This window comes from Accipiter gentilis, chromosome 6 (assembly GCF_929443795.1).
Source record: "Accipiter gentilis chromosome 6, bAccGen1.1, whole genome shotgun sequence".
Taxonomy (NCBI): domain Eukaryota; kingdom Metazoa; phylum Chordata; class Aves; order Accipitriformes; family Accipitridae; genus Astur; species Astur gentilis.
The window spans coordinates 41,863,581-41,890,301 of NC_064885.1; the positions used below are offsets into that span (position 1 = coordinate 41,863,581).

Here is a 26,721-nt window from a genome sequence, read left to right on the forward strand (position 1 = left end):
AGGGCCCCTGCAGCCTTACTTAAGTGAAAACACTTTTTTTGTGTGCATTCTTCAGCTTCTTTACTAAATTTAAAGTTTTGAGTCAAGAGGTATTTATTCACCAGGAAGAAAAGAGACAGCTGAAAATAACCTCTCCCTGCTAAAAAGCCTTTTGAGATTTTTCCAACCCTTTTCACTTCTCCTTTCTAGTAGAAAAGCTGAAATAATTCTAGCTACCCAATATTCAAAATTAGTGGGTTCCAGCAGGAGATTTCGAAGCATTTTTGGCACACAGCAGTGAAAAGAAACATTTTTTTCCCTGGCTGAAAGAGAGAGGAGGTGGGACACCACTTTCGACAGCTTGAGACCACACCACAGCTGAGGAAACTCTGCTCCAGTTTTGAAATCCTTTTCTCTGTAGATGAAGCCATTCATACACGACGGAAAGAGGTCTTCATCAGATTATATCTGCACACTAATGTGGAAGCACCGTTTGCTGTAATAGCAACAAGCCGCAGGAGGAGGGTCGCATTTCAGAGAGCTGCTAGTAACACCAGCAGACGGCTTGGTATGTACAGCATATGGGCAACAACTCTGTTGTGAGGAGTGTAGTGCTAGGCTCTTTATAAAACACCTTTGCAAGGCACTCTTTTCTCCTGCTTCATTATTACTCCATGTTAATTGTAGTTAATTGCTCCATTATTACCCTATGCTAATTGTAGTTCAGGCTGAGCACAGCAGCTGGAAGTTTTTACAACAACAAAAAAAAAAAAAAGGACTATGTTAAGAGTAAACAGAACCAATAATCCAACAGTGATAAATGAAACAAAAGCAGAAAGGGAGATGAACCAGTTCCAGTTGCATTTACCCTGAAAGTACAAATGCATCATTAAATTAAGTGCTGAGAAATTTTGAGGCTCAGCTGGCCAGCACCATACCTCCCTTGTTTAAAATTCATTTTCTTAATTTCATTTAATCAAAGCTAGCATTTATCCCACCATAAAGGTTTCCTGGCCAATTTCATGGATCACCTCCTAAATCCATTAACAAGGGCAACTACACAAGCACATGTCCAGACCATGAACCTCCAGAAGCTTCCTTCTGAAGCCCCTCCAGGCAGCCTTTACGCAAGACTATTAAAAAAAACTTCCCAGGTACCTTTTCCTTAGCAGTGGTCTTGCACAGGGAACATAGGGATCGGCATCACCACCAGTGACTCTGCACATCTAGTAGGCTTATTGCTAAGTTATTTTGGTGCACTCCTTTTATCACATGAACTAAAATGCAGAGCTTGAAATAGGGTAGCAGCAGTTTCTATCTCAGAGGGTCGTCAGTGGGATGCAGATGTCTCTGATGATCAGCTGCCAGCTAAACTCAGCTTACGTGAGCAGTGACTAAATGTAGTGCTAAGTTATTTGAAGTGTGATATTCCCAGTCCTTTTCATACCCGCAAGGAGCCTTACAGTGGCTCCGGCCTGACAGCTTACTTGGCAGAAGAAAGAGAAAGCTCTGTTTCCATCCTTTCTCTTGATCTTTCTAGAAAAGTCTGGCAAAATAGTCCAAAGCGGTTGGTGGGGAAGCGCTGCCATTGCCTATCCTACACATCTTCAGGTCATCTGGGTTCAAACCAGTCACTTGTAGAGACAGGACATCATCTGAGTGTCCAACTTCATCTACATGGAAATCCCTGAAAAATGAGCCCGTTTTTATGAAGTTTGAAAATCTTAAGGATGTTCAAGTAAAATTTTTTTTCTGAAGTTTTATTATTGCTGTTATTTGGCCATAATTTAAGATCATTGCTTTGGATGCAAATTCAGTGAAAAAAGGTTTTTTTTCACTTACAATGCTTCATACAGTTACAGTTAATGGTAAAAAGGCCCTAAAGTTTTTATCAAGTGAAAAATTTCAGTAATGTTATTTAAATAATTGCTTTTATAAAGGCCCTGTTTTAGATAAACCTTCCAAAACAGCAAACAGATATCATCAATCAATAGCATGCAAAAACTGTAACCCATGAGAAATGTGCCTCCACATAGATACCTCTTTGAAACTTGCCTACAAATAAAAACAGTATGTAAAGGGAAATCACTCTGATCTCTCCAGTAGGAAGTTTCTGCTGCACTACTGCAAAGGACAGATGTTGTCCTGATCTTCTTGTACACATAGAATTAGCCCTGCCCAGCATGCACACAGCGCATACCAAGGAGGACTGCAAATACAATACGTTGGGTCTGTCTCCCTTCACCTTCTACCAAGGCAATGCTCCATTTCTAGAGTTTAATTTCCCTAATTATCTTGGAAGCTAGGAAAAAAACCCCAACTATTTAAGCCATCATAAAAGAAGTACAGAAGGGTGTAGTAACAGTCAGCAGAACCATACGAACTGCAAATCACACTTGCGCAGCACCAGAATGCATGTGCTGAAATTGGGCTGATTCTTGCAGATGGAATACTGCACCCTGGGGCAGAGATGTGGACAAGTGGCATCGTGCCAAGGTGAGCATTTGAAAAATAAAACACAAAAGGCTAATTTTCAAATTTAATATTACTGAACTCACAATAACTTTCTCATAATCACACAATACGCTCAACATCCAATGCTGCACCAAAAGCAGTGCTGTCCTCTCACAGTGCACGAGTCAGCCCCTACCCAAGTATTTTAATTATTTACTCCTAAAATACCAAACCGCAGCTATATCAGCAAGTTACTGATATCCTACCACAAACTGCTTTTTTGCATGGAACCCATTTCTCTCTGTTTGGTAACCCCAGATATCTTCCTAGCCAACATAAGATAACAAATCATTTATCTGGACTCCCTGTGTGCATCTAGGTATTGACAACAGCAGGATTTAGTGATAAACCATGACAAAGATAACCACTCCTCTCCTTTCTGGAGTATTGGTTACCTTCTTCAGAGACACGAGAGCACGTGGCAATGGGCTCGTAACGACAGCGGGAGACATCAGGTTCTTGTTTCTCCCAGCCCCACAGCCCCACTGGCAGCAATTGCCAGTCCTGCACACTGCTGCGGCTGCACCTGACTCACCCTCTTTGTAAAGTGACTGTCGCTGCTGTTGCCCCAGATGGAATTTAGGGTTGGCTGAGCAGTGAGCAATTGCTGTTTCACAGCCCTCCTCCTTTGAAGAAGTTTCTGCCGCTGACATTGATCCCCAGAAGCGGAGAAAAACAGAGCCCTGAGACCAGCATCCAGCAGACTGCATGAAAAAGGATGCACCGCTTTGTCCTACCGTCCCAGTGAGATTCCCACATCCCCTCCTACTCACTTCCAAAACCAGGTGGGGTCCTCATTATTTCCAGAAAGATAGTGGGATGGTCTGTCAGATGAAGGGGATACAAAATCACGATTAAAAAAAAAAAAAAAAACAAGCTATTTCTTTTGCCAGCTCAATTACTTGGTGTTTCTTAGCTTGCACTAAAGTCTCCAGCTGCCTGGAGAATTTTCCAGCACAAGCCCTGAAGTGCCTCATTCAGATCACATCAGCGCCCCCCCCTCCAAGCCAAACCTGATCAGAAACTGAAAAACTGGGAGTCAGTAGAAAAGCTAGACTCCTAAAGTACAGATCATCAGCTCCTGCAGCCACAGCAAACTTCACCCAACACACAGCCCTGTTGCAAACTTGTTGCAGTCAAGGGAATCAAGGGAGTTGAAATTACCAAAATGTTCTGGTAAGATAAACTACCTTAAATCTCAGGAAAGTGAAAATTCAGTGTACTATCAGTGTTTGTCAACTGACAAAGGAGGTGAGATGCCTGTAACGTTCCTGAGTTCCTCCAAAGACTGGATGTGAGCGCACAGCGACAGCATAGAGCTCATCCCACAATTCCAGCAGCAAGAGCCAAAAACGAAATGGGCTCCTCTTTACTGTCTTTACACACAGGAAGGAAAACTCAGCCTGAACTAAATAAAGACACCTTGGTTCAAAGCATGATCAATTTTGTCCTTAGTATATTTATTCCTTAGAGTAAGCAATATTTTGCCTGAATTTGAGGAGCCCAAGTTATGAAAATATCTCCAGGCAATTTATATGGAAACTCCCTAGCTGTAAGGCTATGATTCACAGGTGGAGGTAAGAATTAACTCTGAGAGTTCACATTTGTCATCACTGGTGTCTGCTCCACCCTTATTTCAGAGGCTGCTTTCAGTAGTTGCTACACCAGGACAGCTGAGGGCTGATAAACTGCTGATTCTGGTATTTCAGTCAGCCCTGAAGTGGGGCTGTCCTGGAGTCGTTACCAGGATAACTGAGGCCTCCTTTAGATTCGAATAAGCAGCTCTGAGCTGGAAATAGGCTGTAGAAATTGCTTCATGTGGCCTAATATAAGCTATAGCCCCCCCTGATTATCAAGACACATTAGTCTCTGTTTAAAAGTTAAATTAAAAAGATGCATGCATACCCTTTACATCAAAATATGTATCCTACCGCTGAGACATGCTCTGGCATGAGAAAAAAGCCAAGAACCAGGACAAAGAGGAGAGAGGAAATATCTACATGATGGAGAACAGGATAAATCTGGCAAACCTGTATGAAAAAAATCAGATTCTGCTTTGCTTACAATGACTGAGCAAAGAGGCAGGACAGGAGAAAATGAAGGTAAATTGTGGCAGCGTCAGGAATAGACATATTGTCAGCTTGGGTGCTGTTTCAGTTATTTTTTTTTTGACAGCTCATATCTTTGCTTCATAATCATGGAGTAGATCAGAAATATTTCACTATTTCAAGGTCATATTCAAGGATGAGTTACATGCCATGAATCTTTATGAGCTTTAGGTATTTTTTTAAAAAATGGACAGGAAGAGAAAATGCAGGTAAAATGTACATCATGGAATATTTGACACAAAAATACTAAGGCCAGGCTCAGAATAAAGCACCTTAACATCAGAGAGGGTTGTAAAAGGATTGCAGCAATGTAATTAAAAGACGGGGTGACCAGGCACAGCAAACAGCCTCACCCATCAGGCTGGCAGAGGAAAGAGCTTGTATCAGTTCTTTGCATTCTCCACAGCCACAAATTGCACAACAAGAGAAGCCTGGTAGCTCATATACATTAATTATCTGCCAAATGCACAGAGATTGACTGATTTATGAAGTAACAGCTGGAAAAAAGATGGTGCAAATCAAGTAGACGCATCCAACTCCACACATGCTGGTGCCTTGCCCGGGGAAGTACAGGACGAATCAGGTATTTCACTCAAGGTAAATAATACTCAGCTCCCAAGAAGCCCTCTCCACAGCACAGATGAATACTTTTTACTTTCCTTTACAATATTTCTCCTCACATGAGGATAAAAGGCACAACTTGGTGAAATCATGTAGAATTAGACCACCATCGAGGTGTGCGTACCTACATCTCGCGCTGCGTTCAGCTGTCCGTGCTGTCTCACACTTGGTGTGGAGAAACATCAAGAAATGCTAAATGCTTCATGTATTAAAGCTTTTCACATCTGGCTAGATGTGACTCATCTGCTATGCAATAATCTGAGTATTTTGGTATCTAAAAGCTCTTCCTCATCACAGATATATTTTGGTGACACCAGAATACCCCAGAGCCCCATACACAGTTCAATATCAGCTTTCTATTCAGAATTACTGCGCCCTCTAAAATCCGTCCCATCCAAACGTTGTTACAAGAACACAGGATTTGGGCACTGAAATAAGCATCTTATTGTAGCAGCCCTGGGAACGTGGCCTGTGTTTCCCAAGAAATCTTCAATAGCAAAACTAGCATCACTGACGTCATCCTTTATATAAATGCATATACTCCTAAATAAATCATGAGCTGCAAGCATTCATATCAGCCTTGAAAGCTTCCACTCACAAAGAGCAGTCTACAGTCAGTGCCTTTACATTAAAAGTCTATCATATAGACAATAAGTTCCGGTTTTGCAATTTTATAGCTGAGCAATACCTACACAGACATCTTTTAATAGCGATGTGTCAGATCTCCATGTTGTGCATGTGCCAGCAAGACGGGAGCGGTGGAAAGAAAAATTCAACCCACTAAAATTGCAACACGTCTTCCTGAGAATTTATCTTGACGAATAATTATAAAATGCATATACCATCATAGAGGACTGTTGCAAGCTGGAGGAAAAAAAAAAAAGGGAAGAAGAAGAAGAAAGAGCTAACTGCCATTACATTTACCAAACCTGCTACTTCAGCAGTGTCCTAGGTTACCACTGGTAAGATGCTTAATGCTAAAACACTCACATGGTCTGGCGGAGCCCTGGGTGGGCAGGGTCTCCCTGTCCTCCTCCTTCCATGTTTTCCTTTCCTGATTGTTTGTGCAATTTTCATTTATCAGTCCACACTCTCTGGCACAAATTACCTACAATCATGCAGATTTGTTCTCAGGTTCTTTCTGCCCCGGGCCCCTTTGAAGTGCCCCTATTTTGCAGTCCAGCCCTGCCTCCGAGGATTATTTCAGCGATAACAAGGTTGGCATAGTGACTGCTGGAACATTACCATTGCTTACTGAGGAAGGCATCAAGTCTGGACAAAAGCAAAGCCACTCAATGCCTCTCCTCTGCTGTGCTCTGGAGAAGGAATACTTACAGCAGACCTCAGGCTGCTCCAGTCTGGTGCAAGGCAACTCATCCAGTGCTGTAGTTCTATATCACCTTCCTTTCCTACCCTTTCCAGTTGCCTCCCCATGGCCCCCTTGCAAAGTCAGATCGTTGTTTCCATTTCTTTAATCTCCCGTTTCCACCAACAAAGGCTCCTTTCCTTACTCCTCCTTCCCCTGATAAACTGTCAATCTTTGGCTCTTCCATCCACATCGAAACAGCCAACTTCTGCCTCCACCATACTCCTGTCCTCTGTTTCCACCCTGAAAAGCAGTGATGGAGGGAGGAGAAGCACTGCACACCCCAGCCAAAGGACAAGGGAAACAGGTTTGTTTCTAGGGCAAGTTCACTGAACCGTTTTTTGGCTTTTTCTCTGCTTGGTTTTGTCTCCAGCCAGAGAATGGAGGCAAGTCTAAGAAATGCCAAGACCATCCATAATTTTTATACACAGGTTTTTAACAGACACAATGTGCAAAATATTTTTACCTGCATATTGCTATTCTCATATTATCTCATAAGAGAACTCGAAGTGCCAATGTCTGAAAATAAAAATTCTACAAAAATACACTCATTTTATTGATGCCAAGGTCCAGAGTTCACACTGGTGTGGACCCTCTGCTGGCAGCTCCACTCCTCAGCACAACCCACCCTCTCGCCGGGTTTCCTTTAGCCGGCTACCGGGATGAGATGTTTTTAGCTGAGACATGGAAGGTTACAAAAGGCAAGTGGAAAGGAAACTGCTACTGTACAATAGTCTCTAAGATTCCTATCATGTTCTCATGAGCAAATATTTACCTTTTCAAAACAATTACTTCTTGGTCTGAGGTTCAGGTCTAGTGCATCCCAGTACAGGTAACAAACATACCAGTACTAAAGCAACACTTTCTGGCTCCTGTCCATGCTTTTGCTTAAAATTAAATCTTTGCCATGGCTGTTCCCCAACCTAGGTAAAGAAGGCTGAACTGAGTAACAAGACCCATCATGATCTTTTACACTAAAAAAGAAAAATTGTAATAAAAGCGATTGCTAAGTTGAACATATCTGTGGGAATTGGCTGTACTTTCTGCATAGGTTCTCATGGTTAGACAGGCAGGTACCAGTGCCACATAAAACTGCCACCCCTCTTTAAAAGAGGAACACTTTGCAATCTCAGGAGAATAGCTAAGTGTTAAAAAGCAATGGAGAATTAATTACCAAAGTGAGTTTCTGTGACAATATAGCATGTTAATAAGACAGCGTAAAGGCTGAGCTGCTTAAGTTAACTGATGATAAACTAAAAGCTTTGGGTTTTGTGATTATCAAAAAACAGTAAGCTGTGATGTCTGATAAACACAATACAGGTGACAGGAGCTGTTGAAAAACAGAAGTTAGCATGAGGAGGATTTTCCCTTGAAATACCCAGAAGAAGATCCTATTTCATGAATCTAGGACATCTCCTTGTTCAAGTAGCACAATTCAAGTAACTTTATGATTTCGGTTATTTCAGTTTTTCAAGGCTACCAAGAAAAATTCGTCTGCTGCTAACCCCATGACAGGCATAGAAGTAATCCTTAAAAGGCTCTAGGAATTTAGAAAGCAGAGGATGCCTTTCAGCGCAAAATTGCTGCATGCATCCACTGTGCCTCTGACTGCAGCAGCAGCAGGACTGGGTTTGCACAAAACCAGCACCTATGCCTCTAGCACACGGAGCATCCAGCTACTCCCAGCTGCTTCAACACACAGCAAGACTGAGAATTATCCCCCTCTGCTGACCGAACAGCAGCATTTACCTGTTACTCTGTGGTACCCTTTGCACAGCCTGCATGTAAGCTGCTGCTCTCTCAAACACTGTTCAAGAAGTATGTCCTGCACTGCATCAAATATGCCTTATATGCAAGTCTTATGCAACACATTACCTAGTTGAAAGGAAACTAAATCACAGATATCTGTGCTGTGACAAAGCTCATTAAAGCTTGATGATGCAACGCACAGGTCTTATCTATTGATCAGCTGAAAGTGGAGTGTCACAATATGCTGATCTCTGTTGCAAAGCTATTTTAAAGAAAATTTTTTTCAGCTCTCTTTGTTCCTGCCTCTGAAGTTCAGCACTAATAATGTTTGTGGCTCGTACTATAAATTGGATTGCTAACTGGATTCCTCACAAGGAATTGAAGAAATAGGCAAGAACTGGAAAATAATTGGAGCATTATCCCAGTAAAGTTAGTACAGATTATCTCACAGAAAGCAGCCCCTGGAAGTGTTGTATCCCAATGGAATTAGCTCATGTTATTCCTCCCATTCATATCGCTCCTTGAGACCACAGAAGTCAAGTTGAAACAGCAGTACCTCTGCCAAAGCACAGCTCTGCATGCGCTGCATTGTTGAAATTATTAGTTTGCAACCTCACAGCTGCAATCAATAAAAGGCAATAAGAGCCTTTCTTTCCTAAAGGAAAGGGCCACTTGGTGATGTCTTATTAAAACCTTAACTGGAGGGGGGTGGGAGGGAAGATACCTCTTGGTCAGCAAAGCAGCTGCCTGGTCCCTGGTGGGAGCTAGATCCTGGCTCATACTAAATTTGGAAGCTGGGAGTTATTGCCCCACATGCAGGCAAGGCACCATCTGTTCCGGCACTAGAACACCTCCTGCAGCTTCAAGAACCGCTGGCACAGCGAGCTGCTGCCTCCACCTTCCCCCCTTAAACAGCTCACTTGGCCACAGCCCGACCTTTATCTCCCCACTCTTAGTACTGACTGTGCTGCTGTTATTTGTCTGCTCTCTGAATGGAAACGACTTCATTCCTCCAAATTATTACTTGATGCAATGGGAAGAGGAGTAAAATTGCCAGGAATGTATGCATGCGCAGGACCTCGACAACTAAAAATAAAGACTAGATGTCACTACGATCCTCTTAAAAACTAAATCTGACATCAGTAAAGATCATAGAGGTGTTTCATTGTTATTACGCAACCCTTCCCATGTATCCATCTAAATGTTGCTAGTATACTTCTACAGTTAAATGGCAGTATTTTTATTAATTTGTGACTTGGTGGAGCAGAATGTCCTAGAAGCTGTGCACACTGCTCTGAATCCCAAATTTATTTTACGGTGAATATTTAAAAAAAAGATGTGTAAAACACCGTGTTTGCTTTTGTTCTTAAATTCCTGAGAGTTTTACATTTAAATTAACACAGCTGAATGAAAACAGTAGCCAAGACCAGAACAAAACCTCTTTGTTGGAAGGTCAGAACTGCTCTAACTGGACAAGACGTCCCAGGAGCTCCTCTGGTAGCTTCACCACCTCCTTTCCTGGATCCAGTTTACGTGAGGGAATAGTGACCTCAGGTGTCTGTTAAATTAATCACAGCAATATCTTTCCCATGAATTTATCGTTCTATGCTGCTTCTATTTATTGGTGTTTCTACTGAAAATTAAGCTGCTGTGAGCCAGCTGTTCTGGCTGGCACACCTCCACAAACAGTCCTAGTTTTTCTTGCCTTGGCACTTCAGCTTTCATGCAAACTACGTACAGCTATTTACTCAAGGGCCCAGTCATCCACATATAACCATAAGAGCAAACCTATGTTAAAACTGTTTTTAAATGGTGTTCTTGCTTTCACTAAATATCGCACAGATCCTTTTAATGCTGCAACTTTAGTATTGTTTGGTAGCTTGGAGACTAAGCAGTACTTCTAAAGATCAGATACAAAATCTATTGCAAACCTTAGGATAAACTCATCTTGACTTGCATTTGAGTTCAGTGTCATTCATAGAATTCAAATGTCAGTGTACACATCGGTTAAATATTTGGATAGCCTAATGAATATAAATGAAACATAATACAGCATAACATGAAGTAGCATGCTTATGGTAATGGATTATATAGACCCTAAAGAATATAACAGTAAGAGCAGAAAACTAGCATGTAGCTTAAATATAATATTTAATAGTCATTGAAAAACAGCAGAGGGAAAGATAAGAAATCAGTGCAAACTGATATGCTTTTCACTTGGAGTAAGATTCAACCAGATGTCTAAATTTACCTAACAGCTAATTGCTAGCAAAAGCTATCGGCTCTTTTCTGCTTAGATTCCTACTGGCTTAGTGATGTGAACCCAGTGGCAAGGACCATTCCTGGTGCAAAGGACAGAGTCAGGAGTTTCCCCAAGTCAGCAATATGTAAAAAAAAAAAAAAAAAAAAAATATTTTTCACTAATGGCCATTCACACTTTCAGAAACTGTACCCATCCAGAAAAGCTCTTTCTCTATACTGTCTCCATTTCTACAAATCATTCTGATGACTGGTTCCTGGATTAATGGGATTAAAAATAATGTTTATTGAAATACACGTGCCTCTTGGAAAAGATGAATCAGGGTAAAATGATACTTCAAAATCTTGCTACAGCTGTTGATAATGATAAAATTAATGGAAGAGTGAAAAGGTTCATTCTGGGATGTAATAAAGTATATAGACTGATAACAGAATTAATCATACAACTTTTCTAGTTATTAGACAGTTCTATAAATGAGGTGTGTGTACTGTACACACTGTCAATTAATATATTCTGCATTTCTATAGGATGCTTTTTATACATATTTTAATTAATATTTTCTGATTCTGCAACTGGAATTAGAAGAAACTAAGTTATTTAAAATCTCACTGTACAACCTTTTGTCTGTGGCCTCAACCTTTGAAGGAACTACATGGGCCTCAACGTGTCTCAAAACGGACCTGCACAAAGACAAGATGCACAGTACAGAGAAGCTTGTAGGACCCAGGCCACTGAAGAGCAGGGCCTTTTGCTTACCCTTTCGTGACTACTGCAGCATTGAGACGATTGCCACGATAATGGGGTCTCTTCCCTATCTGAACAAGTGAGCTCTGCACAGACACAGATGCAGAGGATTATCAAGTACACACTTTTCATACTGAGTATTTATTTCCCAGACGCTCTCATCCTAGCCCGTAAATCCAAATGGAAAAAAGTGACAAAACATTTAAATCACTCTACATCCCCAAATCCTGTGAAGAAAAAATGTAAAATAAAAACTTATGCACACTGCTTGCCATGCTTCTGACCTTAGGGAATCCTAAGTAGTAATTAACAACTCCATGCAACCAGTCATACATTGAAATGCCAATACAGTTTTAGACAGCAGCAGTCACAGAAGGGGGAACAACATTTTTCACCCTCACCCTTTCCACTCTCCATCATTAGTACTAGAGTAGCTGATGGTGGAGACCTGACAGCTTTATCACCCAAGCTGCCAGAATTTACAAAGCCACCTTTAAATTCATGGCAGTGCCTGTACACAGTCTTATAACTCCTGCAGCTCCTGGGTGAAAAGGGAAATTAAATGGAGCTGTGAAAACTGAAATGTCCTGATGAGTTACCATCTTGCACTTTAGATAACAGCTCCAGAGACATTTGCAGGGAAAGAAAAAAGACACTCAAAGCCTCGGCCCACATTAGAAGTATAATTCCTGTAGGTTTATTTCCAGGAAGGTAAGCAGTTATTGCTACTTCCTTACTTCTGTGTTATATATGCCATTAAGCAGTGCATGGCTGTTTCAGTGAGAATGAATGAGATTTAAGCCAAGAGCACACATACAGCAGCAGCATATCCAGACTGGCTTGAAATCCAGGCCCCCCCACCCCACCCCATCTTTCTCTGGCCTCTTTAAAACAGTAACTGGACATATTTGTAGTTATTTTCCTGCCTTGTGTTCCCCTGGTCATTTATACCAGACCACAGCTGAACGCTCCCAAACCCAATTTTTCTGTTTCTGCACTATAGTTTTATATTGGCTCCTATAACTGTGGCTGCCCAACTTAGGTACAGAACAGTGAAGAATCACACAAATGTACTTATGCACTGTTTTCTTCCAACCCAGGATCTCCTTCTGTGCCCCTCACACATTCCCTTTGCAGCTGGTAGGGCAGCCGAGGAGATGGCATGTCTGGTTTTGAAGGCACACCAGGTCTGTCATATATCCTACGTGGCTCCTTTGAGTCTGGCTGCAGTATCAGTAAGACAGTAACTAGCATACAATGGCAAAAATGCATGGTGATCTTCCCAAATGTAGTATATTAATTTAAAAGACTGATCTGGACCACCACAAATCAAGATTATGCAGCTTGACAGGGCTGAAAAATAAACCCATGTCCATCATTTTTTCTACAGGCATTACCATAGACATGTGGTGATTGCACACTCAGAAGAAATCAACAGCCTACAGGATTAATACTCATACCTATGCAAATCTGACCCTCTCTTAAATGATTTGCAGTATAAATGATTCCCTAAGACATCAGATCTCTGGCTAGTACCAGCTTGTAGGAGGTAAGGTCTTACCTATAAACCCATTCCTAAAAATAGCACCGATTGAGAGGAAATATCCATCTCGACAACTACAGTATTACTGGCTTTTCTTTGAATACTGGAGCCTCACTAGGAAGACATGTGAAATATTTTCAGTCCACATCACATGGCCAAAGTCCACGTAATAAGTTCTGAAATCCACACCTACCATTGCTAAATTTCTCAAGGAATTCTGTGGTCTGCTTTTTATCTTGTTTATTGTGTACACAGATGTAAAATCTTTCAGAAGCGGTGCTAAGATTATAACAATACTTTGACTGTTTAAAACATGCAAGTTTTACTTGGATGGGTGGAAGCCATAGGGGAACAAGAGCTTGCAGAGGCAATACAAAGTACCTTGCCGACTACAAAGAATATAGTTCTGATACTAACTGGCAGTAGATGGTGGCTGTGCCTTGAGCTGAGGTAAGGTTTAGTATATTAGCACCAAAATAAGATGGAGAAAACTGCAGCTGAAAATAAATCTGCAGTGGGAACATTTAAAGTATTATTAGGATCAAATTCTCTTCCCAGTGACTTCACAGAAGATCTGGCTCCTATAAATGACAGGTTTTGTCTTACCCCTCTTGACACATGAGACTTGCCAAGTTACAGCCTGGAATTCACAGGAAGTGTACTATTTCATAAATCAAAGAAATCAAAGATCGAGTGATTCATCAGGGCTTGAAAGTAAAAACTATATAATACCCACTGCGCAGCAGGCGTTCTGAAGAGTATAGAAATGAAACTTCAGTGCAGGGAAACACTTTTTTATCTTTTTTTTTGCTTTTTCCTTTTTTCTTTTTTTTAATAATATGGTCCATAGTAAGCCTCCAGAGAGGCCTGCAAAGAAACTTAATTTCAAAGGAGCACAACTGAGTAACAGTCTGTGAACACAAGCAGCCCAAAGAAAAATGTGCCAAAGAAGAAAAAACAAGTCAGATAGCTCAACAGCCTATGATTTTCAGTCCCCAAAGCAACTCTAAAGCAACCACAACAACTCTTCCCTTCCATCAGGATATTGCCACATTAAATAAACCACACAGAACGTGTTGATGCAATTCATCTCTACTTTTCTCCATTGTAACTGTAAATCTGCAGAAAACAAACGCTGACCGGCAAACATACCTTAATATCATGACAGTTCCTCTTTTCCAAAGGGAATGTTTGGTTATTGTACACCACGAATGGAATCTAACTCAAATGGATTGTACCAACTCCTTCTTCTAAACCAAAGTATTATGTAACTCTTAATTAATGAATTACGACAGCATAGTTGACAACAATCTCACTGTGAAGTTTTTTTTTTAGCTTTGTGGGTAAGCCATATTAGCAACGGACTCGGGAAGAAAGGTATTCGTTGTCCTGCTGTCCTCCCCTAGGGAAACTCAAAAGCCTTTTTCTGAAGGGGAAGGAACAATCCTTCAGAGAAGGTGATAGGTGAAGCAGAGAGGAGAAACTTGGTGCTGTTAACTTGGTGCCAGGCTCGGATATTTGGTATTCGAAAAGATGGATATTAATTGTTTTGAATCATGCAGGCTGAAAGGGACCTCAGGAGGTCTCTAGTCCAACCTCCTGCTCAAAGCAGGGTGGACATGAAGCCAGAGTAGGTTGCTCAGCATTTTAACCAGCTTTGGCTCGACACCCTCCAAGGACAGAGACTGCACAACTCCATAGACAACCTGCTCCAGTTCCTGACTGTCCTCATGGTGAAGAAGTTTTTCTTAAACTGCTCTGAATCTTTCTTGTTTCAACTTACACCTGTTGCCTCTCATCCACCCACCATGGACCCCTGGGAAGAGCCTGGCTCCTTCTCCTCCATGACCTCTTCATGAGGCTGGGTGGCTGCTCTTAGGTTCCCTCAAAGCGGTCTCTTCTCCAGGCTGAGCCAGACCCCGTCCCTACGCTCCCTGATGAGGAACGGGCTCCAGCCCTGACCATCTTGGTGGCTGCTGCTGAATTCACTCCAGTTTACCAAGTCTTTTTGTACCGGGAGACAAGCGCCAGCCTGGAGGGTGAACTCTTAAAACTTGTAATTCTCCTATAAAATGTAACTTCAAATAAGTTTTCTCAAAACCCAACAAGGCTTTGCTAAGAACTGGCCATCATGAAAAAGAAGTCAGTAGATTACTGACATCAGTTAGAATAATGTCCTCTTATTCTACTATCTGTTGTATATAGTTATCAGTTGTCAGGAGAAAATGTGATCTCATTGCTCAGATACAGAAAGACTAAACAAAGGGAGAACTTCCAAAGCTTTGGGTTTACCTATTTCTACAAAGTGATGAGAAGTTGCCAGCTGATGCAAAAGGTAGCTAGTTAATTCTGATACTGGAAGATAACAGTCTTTCCAAAATAAATACTGAAAGTAATATACATTTCATGCCAAACATCCCTATTCTTACTCTTTCCACCAAAGTTGGAAATTCTTTTTAAAATGCGCTTAAAGAAGTGTTTGGAGATGTTCAGCCACATTTGACTAAGGTTAAAACAATGATGAAACTGCTTCAAAGTAGTATTTCTTGATAAATTAGCAGCGCCCTTGAAAAATTAATTCCTGTTGAAAAGGGCCACCTCCTCATGTATTGCTGACAGCACCAATCCGCACCAATTTCAGCAGGATTTGCGAGCGTGCAAGACCTGTCAGGTCAGTCCCCGTGCTAATAAAAGAATGCAGCGCATTTCCATGAAAAAAAAAAAAACAATTAAAAAAATTAGGACAAAAATCTATCGTCCGAGGTTGTATTCCACTGCCGCCATTTGCTGCAACGGCAGCACGGGCTCGCCCCGCGGGGTGGGGTGAGGAGAGGGATGGATCAAATCCCATGATTTTTAAAAAAAAAAATAAAAAATAAAAATGAATTGACGTTTGAAGGACTCGCTAACTACTAACGTTACTCGCGGGCCGCTCCCTGGGCGGGAACGGCAGCCGCCATCTTGTGGCCGCCCGGCCTCTCGCGGGATCGCGGCCCTTCTCTTTCTCCTCCTCCTCCTCCTCCCCTTCCTCTCCCGCCCTGAACCCGGTTTGGCGTGGGCAGCCGCCGCCATGGAGTACCTGACAGGACCGCCGGCCCCCACTCAGGGCAACATGTAAGCGGTGGGTGGGCTCCGGGGGTGGCGGCGGCGGTCTGTTGGCCGGGTTTCGGCCTCAGGGTGTCCCGTTGCCGTGAGGGGGTGAAGGAACCCGGGCGGGGGGGGGGGGATGATGGCTCTCCTAGGCCACCGCTTCTCTTTAAAAAGAAAATTTAAATTAAAAAGCCTACGCCTACCTTCGGTTTCCCCCGTGGGTTCCCGCAGCGGTCCCCTCCGAGAGCGCAGTTGCTGCTTCTGACTGACTTTTCCTCCCTGTGTTCCAGCCTCTGCTGCCAGTGCGGCGTGCCCATCCCGCCCAACCCGGCCAACATGTGCGTGGGGTGCCTGCGGGCCCAGGTGGACATCACCGAGGGGATCCCCAAACAGGGAACCCTCCATTTCTGCAAGCAGTGCGAAAGGTGGGCAGCCGGGCCCCTCTCCCTCTCCCCCTACCCCGGGAGAAGCGGGCCCTCTCGGTGTGGTGGCTGCGGCTGGAAAGCAGGGCCGCCGTCTGACAGAACTCTCGCTGCTGCGCATCTTCTCGCCTGGTCTCTTGAGGTTTTTCAGCACGTTTTTGTATTTCTTTCTTGAGGAAGCAGAAGGCTGTGGGTGTGTAGGGTCTAGAAGAAATCAATGAGTGAGTGTATGGCCCTTGAAATTAAAAAAAAAAAAGCAGGCGAGTCAGTAAGGATGGCAGTAAAAGCGTGAATGCACTTGGAATGCACAAATCTTAACGCTTAGGGAGGCAAAAGCTGTAGGTGCATAGTTGATACTAAACCTGAAAGCTTGGGAAATACTTGCTCATCTTTTGAATGATTTAATTTGCTGAAGCAGCTTCAGTGTGCTATAAAACGCTTCCTGTATCATAGGTATCTTCAGCCTCCAGGAACCTGGATTCAGTGTACCTTAGAATCAAGAGAGCTCCTTGCTTTGTGTCTTAAGAAAATCAAAGCTTCGCTGAGCAAGGTGAGTACCCAATCCTATCAGTATTGCATAGTGTGTCTATTGGTATTGCATAAAGCGAAGTCCAGCTAACTTACACAGGGTTCAATCCTTCCAGAGCAGCTGTTTGTACTTGTGTAGAGCTTATCAACTCATTTATACTAAACATAGAATTTTGAACATGCTAGAATTTTGGACAATTCAGTAAGGACAGGCTCAGGTCTAACAAAAAATTTCCAAGCATACTGAGGAGGCTCTTGCAGTGCGATTCAGAGCGTACAGTGTGCTGTGCAATTGCTGCTGTATAGGTGGGAGTTGAGTGTAATTAACCAAAGGAAGCTAACACATTTTTAGTGCACCTTGATTTTACAGTTTTCTTTTTACACATTTTTAAAAATTGTTTATACAATTGCTCTTACTGGTTTATGACGATATGAAAGAGAATTGCAGAGCTCTCTACGTAGACTAAATTGAAAGCCGCATGTTTAAGTTGAATAAAGTATCTCTTAGGTTCAGAATCTTACCAGCTGAAAAAAATCTGAGATAGTGGTTTAGGCAAAAAAAAATGTTCTGTTATCACAGTCATCAAGGTTTGAATTAGATTGCCTTGTTGGGCTTCTGGCTATTGGGTCAGTGCTTAAATATGCAAAATATCTTTTGCTGCCATAAATTTGCATGTTCTTAGTTTTAGAGATTAAATTGGCTCTTAAGTCCTGAGGAAACCATTATACTATCCAAATTCATCATTGCATGGCATCCAGAGATGCTGTTGAATAGTGTATTCAGTTACTCTGGTGTGACAGTCTGAGGCTACATCACCATTATTTTGGGTAGATCAGACTCTGTGTTCTAACTAAGCATTATTAATTGGGTTTGGTATACTGATACATATGGTTTTAATTAAGGTTTTTCACCTCCTCAGTTGGTTGAGAAGCTACACCATAAGCTTGTGTTTTGTGGTAGTTAGAGGTGCATGTTTTTAACACATGTACTAGCACAACTGCTGGCAGTAGCTGAGTTCTTGTCCTTTCCCACTGGCAGGTCCGGCTGATTGATGCAGGCTTTATTTGGACCGAACCACATTCTAAGAGGCTGAAGCTGAAACTGACTGTTCAGAAAGAGGTAATTGGAGTACAGTGTTCTGCATGTGGCTTTTAAAAAGCTTTTATGGCAAAAAAGATGAATTATTATTACTACTTCTACTACTACATTCTAGATAGTAGATAAGTGGTTCTCTTTGGTAAAATCCAGCATGTGTTTACTGGCTGATCTTGAAAGAATATTGATTTCATCCTGCCTAAATTTTGTCATTGAAGTGCCATTCATTGCAGTTTGAAGAAGGTTATTGGCTGTTCTAATAAAGCTGGGGAAATACTACTAATATATGTGACCCACATATAGCTGTCTGTCACATAGTTTTAGTATAGTATGGAATTTATTTCAGAATGCTGTGGTAAACTAGCTGTCTTGACAGGACTAATGAGGAAGCCTTTTAAACTTCTGTTTTGCAGGTCATAAATGGAGCGGTTCTTCAGCAAGTATTTGTGGTGGAATATATAGTTCAGTCTCAAATGTGTGAAGACTGTCACAGGATTGAAGCTAAGGATTTCTGGAAAGCTGTAGTGCAAGTCAGACAAAAGGTAGAGGCAAACTGAATTTTTATTTGTTCGTGGCAGAACAATCAGGCTGACAAGTATTTGGGTGGTTTTCTGATTTTCTCAGAAAAAGATGTAGTCACACTAGCACACTGCCATGGTGATACATTTTGTGTTCAAGGTTTGGTTTGGTTTTTTTCTTACTGATCTTAGTTTAGAAAAACTTTCTCTCTGCTGTCCAGTGTTATTAGCATATTCTTTTTAAATGATGGCTGGCAGGAGGATCTTGTGTGAATTACTAAATATCCTTCTGTATTTTAAGGTAGTGTTAGAAATAGTGGGACAGATTGTTTATAAATATATAAATCTTGTTTAAAGAAAATAGTATCTGTAGCAACCAGTTACACAAAAATGAGAAACAGAAACTTTAAATTACTTAGTATATATAGAGCACATCTCTGAAATCTTTTTGGTTACTTGGAATAGACATTGGACTGTTCCTTCTCCAGGTGATCTCTTCATATAAATGTTTATTCTTCAGAGATACTGCATTTGCACTAGACAGTTCTTAAATAACCTTGAGAATTTTATCTTTATTTGGTTTTAGACTCTGCACAAGAAGACTTTCTACTATTTGGAGCAGCTGATTTTAAAACACAGGCTTCATCAAAATACACTTCGCATCAAAGAAATCCATGGTAAGTGAGGTGGCTTGTTCGTCTTGAGGTAGAAGAGACTAACCTGTTCTATATTGGAAGAGTGCTTGCATTAGTAGCTACGTACAGATAAGCAGCAGATTATTTAGCCTATGTATTGTATTTGAAAAAAACCACCATAGTACTTTTTTTTCTTTAAGATGGCCTGGATTTTTATTATTCTTCAAAGCAACATGCCCAGAAGATGGTAGACTTTCTTCAGTGTACAGTTCCATCTAGGTATATCATTTATGTTTATTGCTTTGAGTACTCAAAAGCTTTTGGGAAATGTCTTTTATCCTTCATTTTTAAAGAATTTTGTAAGTGAAAGTGTAAGGAACCTGTGTTCTAGTTAAAACAGACAAAATCCCTTCTATAGAAGTCCCCCATATTTTCCACTTAGCCATTGTAAAACTAACCCTCATGCATTTTCCTATTTCCTTAATTTTTGTATTTGTAGTACATAGCTATATACTTTCATTGCTGTACTTTGTGCTCATTATGTCCTGTTTCAAGTAATGTCCTTGCTGCCTGAAGGCTCTATTTTTATGTTTTATAGATCAAAATCATCCCAACGTTTGATTTCGCATGATATTCATAGTAATGTCTACAATTACAAAAGCACTTTCTCTGTGGAAATTGTTCCAATATGCAAGGTAGCTTCTCTCTATTTCATCTTCAGGGTAATGTGTGAAGTGGGTAGGGTTTGGTTTTGGTGATGGAGGCCTGATTTATTGGGTATTTGGGAGGATGGGGAGGGTCCACTCCCCACGAAGCATGGAAGGTGCAGATAGCAGCTATCTTGAGGAAGTTATTGGGTGATATTGGGTGGAGAACTGAAAATGAAAAGTTTAAAAATCTGTTTCAGATTTATCCAAAGGCTTGATTAAGAATTAAGGAAATATAAGTGTAAATTACTTTCTCTTTGTATGCAGGACAATGTTGTATGTCTGTCACCAAAACTGGCGCAGAGTCTTGGTAACATGAGCCAGATCTGTGTGTGCATTAGAGTAACAAGTACCATCCACCTCATCGATCCTAGCACACTGCAGAGTAAGTTAGGGGTTCTTTTCTGCACTACGGCAGCATCTGATTTTTCTGCTGGCACAATGGGGTTTTTGTTTGTTTTTATGAAATCTTGTATGTTTAGACCTTAATGTTGTAAATTTATCTGTACAATCCCTGATGTAAAAATTTAATAGCAAACTAAGACACAGTTCCCTAAGCTGGATTTCCGTAGTATCCTAGGCAAAATGTGCAGGGTCAGTTTTAAGTTCATGGATGTTCTAGGTTAAGCACTTATATTTGTCAGCTATATTCCTCTAAAATGAGATGGCATCTAGTTTTTCTCTGGATTATGATTCTTGCCACTTCGGTACCAGAAGCACTGTGCTTTGGTTGGTATTTGCTAGTAAGCTCTGCTTCAGACATGCAATAGGTGATCTGGCTGTCACAGATCAACTGCTCTTGTAGCACAAGTTTGCAATATGGGTCATGTCCTAAATACCTGTGGTACAATAACAAACTTGAATAAAATGCGGTTGGCAGTTGCCTTAATTTTGGCTAATGGTTTCTTTTCCTTTTAATTTCTTGGTAAGAAATTTTCTCCCTTGAGATTGCCCATGCTGGTGGGTTTTTTTTCCAGTTGCCGAAATTGACGGAAATACCTACTGGCGCCATCCTTTTAATAGCTTGTTCCACCCCAAACAACTAGAGGAATTCATCATTATGGATATCAACAGGGTTCAAGACAAAAAAAAAGGTGCAGGTGCAGGGGCAAGATCAAACAAGGTAAGAGTTCCTCAGTGTTTTGGGCCTTCCTCTCCCCTCCCTCCCCTAATCAGCTGAACTTCTGTTTTGAATCATTCTACCTTGCAAAGTCAGATGTATGCTTTTCTATGTCTTGCCATTGGCAAAAAGCTCTTCTCAGGATGATGTGGACAGTGTTTTGGTTTGGAAATTGCACAGGCATTACATGAATTCCACTTTCAGAAATGCTTTTCTGGTGAAGAGTTTAAACTCTACTTGTTACTATCATTATTGAAATTATTTTATATTAGCTTTGCAACTCTTCAATTATTAAATTGGTTTTGTTGAAGTATAGAAGCATTTCTTTTTAATCAGAACGAATGAGTCGGTACCAAACATTTTCTTCTCAGTCAAAAGCTGTATGTGGTTGAAAGCTATGAAATAAATTAAAAAAACACCAAAAAGCAACAACAACAAAACCAACACCAAAACACATGTCTAGTTATAGAAATAGCCTTCGTGGAATTCTTGTGAAACTTGCTTGGCATGTCCTTTTCCATACTTTTGTAAAGATGAGAAATGAGGAGTAAAAAGCAATACATTGGATGCTTGATGTAGAAATACAAGTTTAATTAGAAATATAATTTAAAACAGTAATATAGCAGAGCAAATGTTGTTATAGCACAGCAAGTTAAGCTGCATTTGATTACAAGAGTGTTTTATTTTTCATTCCTTAAGCACACACTGGCTGAAGCCTGGGTACAGAAAACCTCGGAGTTGAATACAGATCATCAGTATTTCTGCTGTACTCACTTGGGGCACATTCTGAATCCCGGCGACCTTGTCTTGGGGTCTGTTCTGTTTCTTGGGGTTTCTTAAATGATTATTTAATGACTGAATTCTCTGGATTATCTACAGGCTTACGTATTATCAAGAAAATTTTGAACTGTTCCCATTTCTAAATGAAATTGGCAAAAGGGATAGAATCTTTCATTTTGGCCACGAAGAGATGGTCCTAATACAGGAAATCTTTTTTCTAGCAGAAGTCATCGTGTGAAGAGGGCTGTTAGTAATAAGAGAGCTGACGTATTGACTTTAGTATGCAGATTGGAATAATGGTTTAGACACAAATAGATGGGAGGGATTTTTAAAATACCATGGAAGATATTTTTGTTTGATAGGGAGTATTGTATACGGCAATGACAAATGTGAAATTTTTGTAAGGTTAGGCAAATTAGGTGATTCTCGAACAGGCTTAAACATGAATGTTACTGGAGCTGTTGTGAGCCCAACAACACCTCAGTGGATGTTGCTGTTTGGGTTCAGGAGGTTGGGAAGTGCTACTGAACAGAATTTGGGAACAGCAGCTTCTAAGAGTTTTTCAGTTATAACAGTTGCATATTGATGTGGATTTTTTATTTGCTCCTCACTTCATTTGGAAACATTTAACTTTCTTAGGAGCTGTAACTTACAGTATGCTGCTCTTTAATACACACATATGATATATTGAGTTCAATTTTGTAGACTTACATAAAAGGGTAGGATAAAATACCTGTTTTCATTTTAGGTTCGACTTGGCAAACTGCAACTTAAATGATGAGTTTGCTAATAAGATGAACCCGCACAATATTCCTGATGTGGTAAGACTCTTTTTTTTTTCTCTGTATAAAGTTCTCTGCGTTACCCAGGGGTATTGGGGAGTATAATTTTATAATGAATACTCACTAGTTCCGTGGTGCCTAAAGGAAGAGGGGATATTAATATCAAAATTTGAATAGCATCTAATTTTGAGAACTGTTTTCTCACTACTTAAATTTTCGAGTGGTGGTTAAATAATACATTTATTTCAACTTACCATACTCTTTGGTTTTGTTCAAATTACCATGCACTGTGTGGTGACAACTGTATTACAACTCCAGTGTGTGTATGCCTCTTCAGGACATAATCCAAAGTGTTTGGAAACTTTTGAATTGAAAAATGCTATATAAATTCTATATAAAACTTCTGAGTGCCAGACTGACTCTACCATTTGTTAGCTGATTTTACAGTTGCCCAAGTCTAGACTTGGGTGGTGTTTTGGATTTTGAAAGAGTGTCATCAGTATTGAAGGTGTGTACGTGTAAATACGTGCTGGTTTTCACTGTAGGTATTAATAAAGAAGAGCTACGACCGCACCAAACGCCAGCGTCGCAGAAACTGGAAGTTGAAAGAACTAGAAAGGGACAGAGAAGGCATGGATACAGATGATGAAAGGTTCAGTATCTGCCATGAAGCTTTTCAGTCCCTTCTACCTAGGATAGTGTGCCAAGTCTAGAAAAAATATTTCTCGGCTTCCGCTGAGCATAAACCCAGTGTAATGCCTAAGTTGATGTGCTGATCGTTAAGGAGGCACAAGCAAATGCTGCTGGTTGTGTTTGAGCGTGATACTGGCTCATAGGACAGGTTGATATCGGTGTTCTCTGAAGAGCAATATCTCTGCATTTTTCCCGCTTCCCTAGTGCAGGAAGTGGTTTAAAAGCATCTGCACCTTATTTAATGCTTATCCTGTCTTGACTGCTAAGTTTTCAGGGAACGTGGATACTGAGAACAACGGGACAGGGGAGTGTGGAAACAGACTGAACCCTGAAATCTTAGAAATAACACTGCAGGTTTTTCAGGTTTACTCTTGCGAAGTATAAAAGCTGGTTTTCTGTTTTTAACAAGAAAAGCTTAAATCGCAAGACAAGTGAGTAGTATCCGAAGCATTGTGTCTGTAGCTTACAGTTGGTGTCTGTCTGGCTAAAGGGACACTTCTGTAAAAACATGCTTGTCGCTGGTTTGTTCAGTGACAAAGCTGATAACAGTAACAGCAGATTCTAAATAACATTCAATTGAGTAGGAAAAATGAGGCAGTTAGAGTTAAATGAGGAGAGGCAAATTAAACAAATTATTTGGAAACCAGCAGGTGATAATGAAAAAAAAAAAAAAGCAGAATGAGTTGGAAATGTAGGAAAGCCATCAGAAGGCACGTCTGAAGAACTGCAGATTGCAGTCCTTCCTTGGTGCTTTGTTTCTTTGCTTTTATTTTGTTTTACAAGTTTTCATAAATCCAAAGGAAAAGTGAGTAAATACATTAAGCATCTTTTACAGGCAATACCAGGACTTCCTTGAAGATCTCGAAGAAGATGAAGCCATAAGGAAGAATGTCAACATTTACAGAAGTAAGGCCTTTTTAACCATTTCATTGCATGTAACTAAATCATGACTATTTTCCACTCAGTATTTTTACTGAAGTTCTGTATTTGGATTGTTTGAACTACTCATGCCTAGAGAAATGCTGTAATGTAATAGCTTCAGATATTCAGTGTATTTCACATGCACTGAATGGATGTTGATGGGTTTTGTTTGCTTGCCTTTAACATGAGGGAGAAGCATATTTTCTCCCACACCCAAAACCTCTGTTGGGTGAAGGACTTGATACATAATTCAGCATCATCCATAAAGACAATTGCCATGGGATTGTTGGTTTTTAGGAGGGGTTGGCTGTTTTGGGGTTTAGGTTTTTTCCCCCCTTCCTTCCTTCCTTGGGGTTGTTCAGGGGATTTTGGGTTTGTTTTCATTGCTTAGCTGTTTGTTGGGTTTTTTCTGTTTGCCTTTTTAGATGCAGATGTTCCTGTGGAGAGTGATACAGATGATGACGGTCCTCCACGAATCAGTCTGGCTGAAATGCTAGAGGATCTCCATATTTCCCAGGATGCCACTGGTGGAGAGGGGGCAAATATGATGACAGAATAAGAATAGCGCATTAGTCAATGCAGTAAATATTCCCTTAGTGAGGAAAAAGTACCCAAAACATAAGTAAACATTACAAACTGATCACATGAATGTGAAAAGTAACATAACTACCACTATACCCTTAAATAATGGTCCTGAATTAATATTTTATATACAATCTTCTAGAGAATCAGCAGTTAAAGCTGAATTTCTGGTACAGCCATTGCAATATAAGTTCCACAAGTTCCTCCCATCCCTGAGTGCTGCCTCCTTGCAACTTCTGCAGCTGACTGACTTCAGGGTTATACATTGGGAGTAATCATTGTCTTGTGCGGAAGACAGCTGATAAGGAAGGATATCCAGAAGGAGGGATTTTATTCTACTTTGCTACATTTGTAGGTGGAGTGCCTACTTACTATTCATTGCTATGATTTCTTTGCATGGGAAGGATGTTTCCTGTCTTAATCTTTTTTGGTACAACGGTTTGAAGCCTTTTATGATATTGCTAGATTATTCCATATAACAATATTTTGGGGAAGCTCAAGAATGTGTCTTCTGTTCCTTTGGTAAGAGAACTCCAAAAATACATGCTTACACAAAAAAACTTCCCTGTAAATTGAGTGAAGATGCAGCTGTTGATCAGAAAGATTGCAAACTTCTGTTAAGTATAATGAATATTGTATTGTACTATATTCCATGCCTGAATCAGTGGATTAAAAGCAATACGCATAATGTCTAATTAATACGCCAGGTATGAACTATTAAAAAAATGTTCAGACATTTTGTTGTCCATTGTTTTTTAGTTAACTTTAAAATGAAATTTCTCTCTACTGCAAGCCCGAAGAGGACCTAAGTAGTGTAGGAGAACATTACATACTTCTATTCATCTGTTTTAATTCACTTTACTGCACAAAGATGGTTCAACAGAAATTTTACCAAGAGTTTATGTGCATATACATTTGATTTAACTCAATATAAATAGGGAAACATAGCATAGCATAGTAAGAGTGGTTTGTCATTGCATTTTTTTACCTTCAGGAAAAAATACTCAGAATGAATGGCATGTGTAAAGGAGGGAAATACTAATAATGTGAAGTTGGAAAAAAATGTGTAGGATTCATCTAACAGGGTATTAATGGTTCCTCTATCAAGGATCTGTACAGCTCAAATTAAAACACTTGATGTAGTTTGTCACAGCTTGTATTCTTGTAAGAGAAATAAACAGGGCTGAAAATTCACTATTTCTCTGCAGTACCTGCTGAGGAGGTGTCTGGAGCACCTTTCTCTACTTCACCGTACTTCACAGCTTTTCAACACCTCAAAGAAAAGCTAAGAAACAATCAGGGAGTTAGCAGTGTTCAGCCTACTGCCAGGTGAGAGAATTTTTTGTCTTATTCTTTACTTTAAATGTAATCTTTTGACTAAGTGTTTCCAAACAGGTATGAATCTGCTGAATTTCAGGATTACCATCTAAGCCTAGGCAATATGCCATAGAAGGCAAAGGTATTTTTGATTGTAAAAAGTGGAGCTAGGTTTAGTTACCAGTCACGAGGATTTTTTTTATTCTCTCTCACAATCTTGTATCACCCATTTGTAAAGGGGGAAAAATGGAAATTCAGAAAGGCAGCTTTGATGTAGCGAAGCTCTAAGCCATCTGTTGGCATTGTTAGCAGCTCAGCCATCCCTTAATGCCATGTTTTACTCTGTATTTGTGTCACACTAAGCTCTTCTGCTTCCACTCCCAGGAGCTTTGTCATATTTTTTTACTATGTAGAAGAGCAGTTAAGAAAATCCATAAAGCTGCTGAGAACTAAAGGTACAATTTATCTCATGACAGTAATTTAGTTCAGTGTAGGGAAGGCATAAAACCATGCTTAAAAAATATTCATGAGAATGCAGCTGCATAGCTAACCTGAATTATCACTGCAATAAAAATGTTTTATTATACATACTCTACAGTAGCTACACCTGCCAGTAGTGCTGGGGAGATGTACATAAACTCAATTC

The 26,721-nt window shown here is 40.5% G+C and overlaps 1 protein-coding gene across 1 annotated transcript; it reads left to right on the forward strand.

The window, feature by feature from the left end:
- The first annotated feature begins 15,901 nt into the window (after window positions 1–15,901).
- Window positions 15,902–25,952, forward strand: NMD3 (NMD3 ribosome export adaptor). Its single transcript, XM_049801877.1, has 15 exons — window positions 15,902–15,998; window positions 16,265–16,399; window positions 16,850–16,946; window positions 17,964–18,044; window positions 18,434–18,562; window positions 19,125–19,215; window positions 19,374–19,452; window positions 19,772–19,868; window positions 20,148–20,265; window positions 20,858–21,003; window positions 21,700–21,812; window positions 22,529–22,601; window positions 23,108–23,214; window positions 24,091–24,161; window positions 24,602–25,952. The coding sequence occupies exons 1-15, from the start codon at window positions 15,955–15,957 to the stop codon at window positions 24,733–24,735; spliced, it is 1,515 nt and encodes a 504-aa protein (XP_049657834.1). The 5' UTR covers window positions 15,902–15,954; the 3' UTR covers window positions 24,736–25,952.
- The last annotated feature ends 769 nt before the right edge of the window (window positions 25,953–26,721 follow it).